The sequence below is a fragment of the Podarcis cretensis genome (assembly GCF_951804945.1).
Source record: "Podarcis cretensis genome assembly, chromosome: 4".
Lineage (NCBI taxonomy): Eukaryota > Metazoa > Chordata > Lepidosauria > Squamata > Lacertidae > Podarcis > Podarcis cretensis.
Genome location: NC_137173.1, coordinates 80,231,784 through 80,241,608, shown reverse-complemented (window position 1 = coordinate 80,241,608; position 9,825 = coordinate 80,231,784). Strand labels below are relative to the sequence as shown.

Here is a 9,825-nt window from a genome sequence, read left to right as displayed (position 1 = left end):
GGCTGACTTTCAACAGTAGGTGATCTGACCATGACAAGGGACTGAAGTTAATACCCGCCCACTTCCAGATTACCCTCTTCCAGGTAAACAATCCAGTATGGCCTGCCACATGTGCTTGGACCAGTTCCTATTTATCTACTTGCACTTTGACGTGCTTTCGAACTGCTAGGTTGGCAGGAGCAGGGACCGAGGAATGGGAGCTCACCCCATCGCGGGGATTCGAACCGCCAACCTTCTGATCGGCAAGTCCTAGGCTCAGTGGTTTAACCCACAGCGCCACCCGCATCCTACTTTTGTGCAAATCTATACTTGCTTGCAATGCTATAAAAAAATTAGAAGTGTAATTGTTCCAGAAATTAATGTGTTGAAAAGGATATCCTTTGGAATCTTAGTTTTACAGTTCAGTCCTATACATATCTACACTCTCAGTAAGCAAGTCACATTGTCTTCAGTGGGGCATACTTCCTTAAAAGTGTGTACAGGATTGCAGTCTTAGATTCTTGGTTCTTGCTTGCTACTTCTCAAACATATTGTTGAAAATGCTATCACCAGCTATTCACTTTTTGCCTCAGTGATACCATAGCAACCACCACATGACCTGCTGCAAACACACCACAGTTGTTAGAGCTTCGCTCAAGAAGCTTCTGGCCAATGATGCACTCTCTTTGAGATTATCTCTTTAGAGATAATTCATGTTGTTTTAAGATGCACAGATCCTACCAGCCAATTTTGCCGTGTGGCAATAAATACCTTCAGCAAAAGTGGGACAAAGCAACGTACGAAGAACACAAGAGAAAGGTAAGTGTGGCGGCGCTCTTATAACATCGCAAACTGCTTCGTGCACAAAGCCAAACTTGCTGAGAGGAAATGCCTTTGCATTTCTGCCAAGGACATAACAATTAGCCCCCGCTCAGTTTGCTGTTTTAGTATGCACTGTACATTGCTCCCTCTTGACTCCCCTCCACACTTTAAACCAAAGAATTGCTACCATGCCAAGAATTTATTTACAAAGAAACGGTCCAATCTCAAAATCGTTCCAAGAAAAATTAATAAGCATTTCACGCGAACGCTGTGGGCCACTTCCTACACTCCTTTAATTTCCGTGACGAAAAGGGATTGCATTTATCAATGGTTTTTATCAATGGGTGTTCTTTTATTCCACAAATACAGATCTGGGGGCTCCTCCAAGCTATGAGTCCGCAGGGGAAAGTAAAACTCATACCACTATTCTTCTGTTACAAATTATACAGCCACACACGCACAAAGGTTAATTAGTGTCAGAAAACCTACATGAGAACTAGCCATTGGAGAAATGTTAGCTTTCTAGAGTTTATAGTTTTTGGGTGATAGCCAACATTTGTCATACTCATAGCAGACCCACTGAAATCAATGAACTCCTTGGATATCATCCTTTGTAATATTTTTTTGCTGTAAACTGATACAAACAGAAGGAAATATGTCATTGACTTTGGCACTCAAGGTGAAAATTAACCTTTTTGATTTAGGGCTTTTCCTTTGCTCAATATGGATGGCTTTTGCATTTAGATTATAACATCAACCTCTTTTTTTCAAAGTTCAGAGGCGAATGCTGGTCCCTGGGTAGTCAAATAAGTAGGTTGCTCTGGCACTATCGTTTATTTGTGCTAATCTTTCTGTTTGTTTGTTTTTGGCACTGCACCATCTTTTATAATTTCTACACATCCCCCCCCCCCACCTGCTGACTAGATGGTTAAGTAGGACTTTGCGTTTTTCTACCCCTCTCATAACACTAGCAACTCAAGGACAACCAAAGAAGAGAAGAAGAAGAAAAAGAGTTTGGATTTGATATCCCGCCTTTCACTCCCTTTAAGGAGTCTCAAAGCGGCTAACATTCTCCTTTCCCTTCCTCCCCCACAACAAACACTCTGTGAGGTGAGTGGGGCTGAGAGACTTCAGAGAAGTGTGACTGGCCCAAGGTCACCCAGCAGCTGCATGTGGAGGAGCGGAGAAGCGAACCCAGTTCACCAGATTACGAGAGTACCGCTCTTAACCACTACACCACACTGGCTCTCAAAGAAGCTGAATGTTGTAAGATTCAGGACAGGTAAAAGAAAGAGCTAATTCACAGAGCACATAGTTAAATGATGGAAGTTGCTTCCACAGGAGACAGTGATGGCCACCAATTGGATGGCTTTGAAAGAGGACTATCAATGGCCATGTCTGTTATGCTCTACCGCCATGTATGTTATACTACTGGAGGCAGTAGTGCTCTTGTGCTCATGTTCTGCTTCTGGGTTTTTCTACAGACATCTGGTTGGCCCCTGTGAAAACAGGATGCTAGACATGGGTCATTTGGCCTGATTCAGCAAGCTGTTCTTATGTGGATCCGTCTTCATGTCTGATATTTGTACTTACTTATGGGGTCATTGTCATAATAGAATCAATCAGCAAAGATTAGGGAGAGGGCATAGTGTACAATGGCTTTGCCGCCTAAATCACGATAGAAATTCCCTTCTATTCTATAGGCACATTTAAAGACTAAAAACCAGGAGTGTTTTGTTTTCCACTGCAGATTCAGACTACCAAACCTGTGGTGGACACCTCTACTCCTCGAACATATGGGCATCTTCATTTGAAGTTAAGAAAACTTAAGGTATGTTGCTGCTTTGATTTTTAAATGAAGTTTATTATTATTATTATTAGTTGTTGTTATTTTATACAAAAAAGGTCTCAAAGTGACATAAGATAAAATATGAACAGGTAAAATGAATTCAAAACCAGAATCTTTAAAAGAATGTACAATACAAAATTCCTACAATGCTCACAGGTAAAGGTAAAGCGACCCCTGACCATTAGGTCCAGTCGTGGCCGACTCTGGGGTTGCGACGCTCATCTTACTTTATTGGCCGAAGGAGCCAGCATACAGCTTCCGGGTCATGTGGCCTGCATGACTAAGCTGCTTCTGGCGAACCAGAGCAGCACACAGAAACGCTGTTTACCTTCCCGCCAGAGCGGTACCTATTTATCTACTTGCACTTTGATGTGCTTTTTAACTGCTAGGTTGGCAGGAGCAGGGACCGAGCAACAAGAGCTCACCCCGTCGCGCGGATTCGAACTGCCGACCTTCTGATCGGCAAGTCCTAGGCTCTGTGGTTTAACCCACAGCGCCACCCGCATCCCACAAACTCATAGAACAACACAATAAGAAGCACACCCCACTAAAAGATGAGAAACACACTATAGACTAACTTAACTACCAAAGGCCTGAGTAAAAAACAACCCGAGGGACTCTAGTTAACTGACTACTGTTGGAAGCAGCATACTGAATGAGATGGGTCTTTGGTATGATTTAAGAACGCAGTTTTTATTTCCCCTCCCCCTTATTAACCCTGATAACTTTAATAGTTTTCTGCATTACTTAAGACTCAAGTTCAGTAAGTTCTAAGTGTGTACAGAGCTCATATACTTTTGAATTTCATCCTGAAATATTGCATTTCTACCGTCATATTCCACAGAACGCAAAATTACAAGCGTGAAGGGAGTGGGGGAATCAAGTGCTGTAGCTGTCCTTGGTAAGAGAGGATGTACGGAACATAATTCATTTCCCTAAGTATCCCCCTGTCTTTTAAGCTGGAAAAGGACCGCCTGTCAATCATCGAGAGGGAGAACCGTTTGCTGCTAGAGAAGATGTCTTGTATCATGAGGACCAAAGGAAGAATTGATAACAAAAATGAGTATGAGGCCAAAAGGTACGGCTTGTAATCAAACTGGTATAAGGCTATCCAGTTACATTAACAGTATTGACCATGGCACTTAATACCCTACGCTTTAATGACCTGTATAATAAGCAGCAGCTCTGGGGTTGTTTTACAGGCATGCCATCTTTCAGATGTTTGTGTAAAGGCCACTTCAGCTGCCATTCCTTTGGCGTGGGGAGTTTTGACAATTTAATCATCCAAAGAAAGGGGTCTTCAAACATAGAAAATGTTAGAAAGTGACACTAAGCTTTTTTCCTTTTTTAAAAAACTTTTTAAACCACAAAGGTGTTTTTTTAAATGTGCATAGTCCAAAAACAGAGCAGGATGGTAAATGTATTGGTAGAGAAGGGGGACCAACGAAAGGGTGCAGTTAGATTCAGTACTAACTTGGGACTAATACAGGAGTTGTTCTAGCCCAATATTATCCATAGTGTCTCCTACCTGTACACAAAATTTTATAAACAGTTAAAAAATAAAAATAAACTGAGATTTTGGATTGTTCCCTGTTGAGACCTCCAATAGTACAAAAGTGTATTAACCAATAACATCTTCCAAGTGATGATTGGGATATGTCACAATATCTATATGATATCCAACTGTGGATAGGCACACAGAGGCTGGTTGTTGGCTGTCCAGAGATTTCCTTACGGCAAGGAACAATCTCATATCAAACTTCTGGTACACAAGCAGTAGAACTTGGAGTGAACCATATCAATTTGACAACTAGCATGAGACAGGGGAGCCATGATATAATTTTCCCTTAAGGAGAATGCTAGGCAGAATTTTTGAATCCATTATCCAGGGTGGGTGGGGTTTTTATTAGTGGAAAAAATTGTACTATATATAATACTATCTTTCTTATAAAACATATACTCAATTACTTATTATAAATTGGTTTGGTAAGGCAAACCATAATATACTGCTCATAATATATTAGTACTCTGTTTATACACGTATGTATGTATATGGTATTTATGTCTGTGTTTTTTCAATTGTGCTAATCTTCGTTTTCTTCTGCACATGAAGCGTTGTAGCTGCCAAGAATATCTATAGGTGTATTTCCCCTCCATGCTGTGGATAGAGTCTTTATTTCAACAGTATATAATACCCCCCCCCTTTAGCTTAAACAGAGAAAGACGAGAACGAGAATTTCGAAAAGTAAGCCAGGAGAATCATGTCATCCTGGAAAGAATTATGAACTGCAAACCTCAGTATACGGTCCAAAAGTGGAATGAAGAGTGGCAAAAGGCTGAAAACTACATGAACAGTATTGCAAGATATCCTCGTGGGTTGTGCAAGTTGCAGGATCAAAAGGTAAGTCCAGTTTTAAAATATGAACACATTTCTTCAGTTTGGTGGGTCCATATCTCCTGGTCTTCTGTTTCCAGATTAAACAAATAATCAATTGATTAAACATTACAGAATCATACCACAGGTCAAATTTCTGAGCCAATTTAATTAAGCTAGAAAGGATGGATTATAGGTAGGAAAAATGCACATGGACCCAAATCTGTTTGCAAGAATATTGTCTACATAATTTCATAGACACAACTCCACTTAACAGTTGGTTCAGTATTATGAACTACATTTTGCATGTGCGTGGAAACAGCATTTGCTTCCAGTATCAATTTTTGCTTAGCCTTATTATTTCTACTGTTGGGCCAATTAATATGGCAGTTTGCAGAAGCTAACTGATAGGCAGTGTTGAGATTTTAAATGATGCAAGATGAAGCTCACACTGTTGACTAGAGGAAATAGGACACAGAAATATATTATGCTCAAAACTCCATGCATATGCACCAGAGCATCAGAAAACTATTTTTCTGAACAAAATGAGTACATACATGGATTAAAAATCTGCAAACTCTACCTACACCAAAGGGTATTTCAATGTTCTTGGGTAGCTGCAATGTTTCAAACTTTCTGGATGTCCTATGATCATATTATAAAGTAGTTGTGTTCTGTGTTATAAATGAAACACTGCTAGGAATCTATTTTTGTTTTCCAATGTATTTCTTATCAAGAAATATTTGGCATGGCACAAGCAAATTTTTTTCCTGAAAATAAAAGTTTGAGAACCAGTGCCCTACATCTTAGAGTTACAGTTTGCACATACACTTTTCTCCTTAGTCAGAGGAAGAACGTTTATCTTTCTAACTCCTGCCTTTTTTCTTTCTGCTGAAGTATACCATTAGCACCAAAATGAGAGTCCATTTGCCTTCCCCATCCCTCTAAGGTCAGCTTTTATGTTCTTGAGTAATGCTTTCAGGTCTGGCTTCAAAGATCAGCAGAAGCAATTTTTTAGACGTTGGAGAAAAGGAAAGGCACCTTCCCCTAAGAAGGATTTAAGCCTGTTATCTTCATGCAACAAATGGAGATTTAAATGCAACACATAAGAAACGAATTTCAAGTTGCAAAGCTGCCATCTATCTTACATTTATCACAAATTGCAAAACGTCTTGAAACTCAAATTCTTCAGCCCATGAATCACTGCTTTTACAAGAAAACTAAACTAGTAATCCCCACACCTCAGGTGTAAATACCATATATTTCAATTCAGATTGCAATGGCATGTGCTTTGAGAAAACTGGTCTGAGCAACAAAAATGATAAAGAAAAGCTCAGTGCAAGATATAGCCTAATGTGACGTCTAAAGGGCAAATAAAGAGAACAATTTATTGATTTAAATTCCTTGGTGTTTAATACATTGGTGTTTTGTTTTGTTTTACAGTTGTGATTAATAATATTTTGTTCTTAGAGTTTAAAGGGTCTAGTAGTTTAGCATTTTTTGCAGCAGTCGTACAAAAATCTACCTAAAAATATTCATCTAAAAATATTCATTCTAGTAAACATGAATTTATCATTTATTTGTCCCTCCATAGGAACTAAAATTAAAGAAAACAACAGCAGAAAGAGACAGAAAGAACAAAAGAGATCTGAAAGATAGGTGTGTGACAAACAAAGCAGAGGAACCAGAGGAAGAAGAACTGATTCATCAAATAAAAAAACCAAGTAATGATCACCAAAGAGAAAATCCAGTAGAAAAAGTGTGATTCCATGCATTAAGATGACACTCTGGATAATGGATATTGCTAAACGGAAGACCTGATATAAGGGGATGCATAATTAAGAAATTATCTTGGTTATAGTAAGGGTAGATATTAGAATCTTTATTTGTAATAAGTTCTAGACATTCTTCTTAGATATAGCATATACATAGCTGTCAACTTACAGATTTGAAAATAAGGGACCAGCAGCCTTGAAAATAAGGGACCAGCGGCCAAAATAAGGGACCTGCAGCCTCACCTGTTCCAGGCACTCCAGTCTCCCTGTCCTCCTGCAGTCTGGTCAAACTCATGCTGGTAGCTTCGAGAACACTGTCCAACCAACTTTGTAACCAGAGGTTCAACTGAATAGAATCTGAATCACATGCACCACAAGGCCTATGCAGCCTCAACTTAAGATGGCTCCCCGGCCTGGCTTGGCACTGCAAAGTTTGCAGCAGCACATGCAACAAAATGGCGTCCAGTATTCAAAAAACCCCTCAGCTTGCATTAACTAGCCACACACAAGGCATGCAAGCTCCACCCCCAGTCGTTCTTAGACTTCTTATTGGGTGAGCAACACAGCCAAACAACACAGTTGGAGCCTCCCTCCTCCCTGGCCGGCAGGGAGGGAGGGAGAGGAGCTGCTTCCTTTTAAGGGACATCATTTAAGGGACATTTAAGGGACATCCATCAATAAGGGACAGCAGCGGGGCATGGCGCTGGAATAAGGGACTGTCCCTTCAAATAAGGGACACTTGACAGCTATGAGCATATAAGCAAGCTGGCCAGAGCAGCAATCCTACACGTACTTGGAAAGTATATCCAATTGAAATCAGTGGGAATTACTTCCAAGAAAGCATGGTTGGGTGAATTATATAGAATCACAGAATTGTAGAGTAGTAAGAGACCACAACGATCATCTCGTCCAACCCCCTGCAATGCAGGGATCTGGGTTGTGACTACAGCCAAAGATGAAGAATTTCCACCAAAACAAAACTTACAATAATAATAATAAAATTACCAGGGGGAAAATGTTTTCCCAAATAGTTATAAACAGGGTTTTATTCACGCTTAAGGGAGATTCTCCATTCATGAGCCAACTTCATTCAATTATCACTGAAACATCTCAGATATAATCTGTTTAACTATTCTGAGTGCCTGGTTTGGGGGGCACTGAGTTAGTCTACATTATGGATGGTTAACCTTTTTCAGCCTGATGGTGACATTCCCATATGCACAACCCTCAGTGGCAGGGGCACATGCCTCTGGTTCTTAGGGTTGGGGGTTAGCTGAGCAGGAAATTAGTTAGTGCTCTTCAACCAGTCTCAACCTAAGATCCACCTTTGATTCTCAATCAACATCATAGGATTCCCTGTGTCAAGCTATGCAGAGAGAAATTAAGCAACTAAAGAAGATATTCAGCCAAGAAATAAAATAGTGTTGACATCCCCATATACTACATGTTTTGTGGTGCCAAATGAAGACCTGACTCTTAAGATGACTTTGGGAAAAGATGAACTGATGATCTGTTCAGTTCATTTGTAGTATTATTGGTATTACTATTATTATTATTTTATCATGCTTCTTTATATTTGTATTGATTATTTGTATCTAATGTTAGCTGCTTTGAGTTCCCTTAGTGGAAGTAAAGTGGCATTGGATAAAAACAAAAGTTGAAACATACTACTTGAAAGTAAGTGCTATTGAAATAAAGGCCAGTTGTCTTCATAAAATGTTTAAAGTCTTCCTCTGGTGACAGTAAAGATGAAGTGTTCTCTTTGGAGTCTGCTACAAAAACTTAGGTGGTAATGTAATGGCCCAAACCTGTCCAGCTTCTGAGACCCCATCTTGATTAATCAGGTTACATGCAGACGAAGGGCTGCTACCAAAACAAATAGAATAGACTTGGTTGTAGAAAATGGGTGCACAAAGGATGGGGCACTGGTGCCTCTCTAAATGTTTTTGGATTCCAGCTTCCATCAGCTTTAGATAGCCAGTAGTCAGGGATGATGGGAGTTAGAATCTTATCACCAACTGGTTTCATCACATCCTTCTGGGACTGCTGCTATTAAGCCACGACTTGCTTCATTCTTTCATCCTGTCCTGACAGTAGTCTTTTATCTGTGTGCCGCCTTTCCATAGTTAAAACCTCGCTCGTAGTGGTTTACAACATAAAAAGATTCACGTAGTCACAAACAGGACAAAAGTAGTCATAAACCATAAATAAAACACATCAAAAGTACACAACCGAATCGAGCTCAGGACCGCATTACCCTAGGACCTCCTCTCCCCATATATATATATATATATATATTTAATAATATTTATTAAAGATTTTCAAATATAACAGAAAAAGAAAAACAGCCAAATTTAAAACCTAATTTTCATTGGCATCTTTCCAGGACTTCCCCTCCCCTCCCCCTCTTGTATTCCAATTCTTTCAAATAGATTCAACAAATTCTTACCCCAAATTTTAAAATTATTATCATTGGCCCAATTTTAAAAAAATATTTTCCCATCCCCTAAAATCGACCTGTTCCCTTCCACGAGTTCCCGTCTTTAATATGCAATACAGATTAAGATAAACAGAAAGATAAAAAAAAGAATAAAATGTAATTTAACACCCTTTGGATTCCAAATTTCCCTCCCCCCTTTCCCGGTTGCGTTCCCAATGTCCATCAATGTCTACTGTCATCCTGGAGCTCCCACATCTAAACCACAGTCCTTCACCAGTCCGCTTTGCCGTCTTTTTATTAGTCTTTGCCATCTTTTGGTCATCTTTGGTTTCACATGTCCAATCTTGGAAGGAGTCTATCTTCCAACTTTGTCCAGTTCTTGTTATTCTTATTGTTCTTGTTGTTCTCTCTCCTCCTCTTTGTTTTTTCCCCCTGCTCTCCTGCACAAATGTTCTAATTCCAAAAAGCTTCTAATTCCTCTGCAGAGGCTTGGTTATTCAGGAACAAAACATTACGTCAAGTCCCTTCCATTCTTCAATAGATAAATCTATTGTCTCCTTTAGTGTGTAGACCTCTGTAGACAAAA

The 9,825-nt window shown here is 39.7% G+C and overlaps 1 protein-coding gene across 1 annotated transcript; it reads left to right on the top strand.

Annotated features, from left to right (window-relative positions):
- Positions 1 to 439: 439 nt before the first annotated feature.
- Positions 440 to 6,945, top strand: CFAP97D2 (CFAP97 domain containing 2). Its single transcript, XM_079973102.1, has 5 exons — positions 440 to 798; positions 2,552 to 2,632; positions 3,610 to 3,728; positions 4,859 to 5,051; positions 6,619 to 6,945. Exons 1-5 carry the CDS (start codon positions 706 to 708, stop codon positions 6,787 to 6,789), a joined length of 657 nt encoding a protein of 218 aa, XP_079829228.1. The 5' UTR covers positions 440 to 705; the 3' UTR covers positions 6,790 to 6,945.
- Positions 6,946 to 9,825: the final 2,880 nt, after the last annotated feature.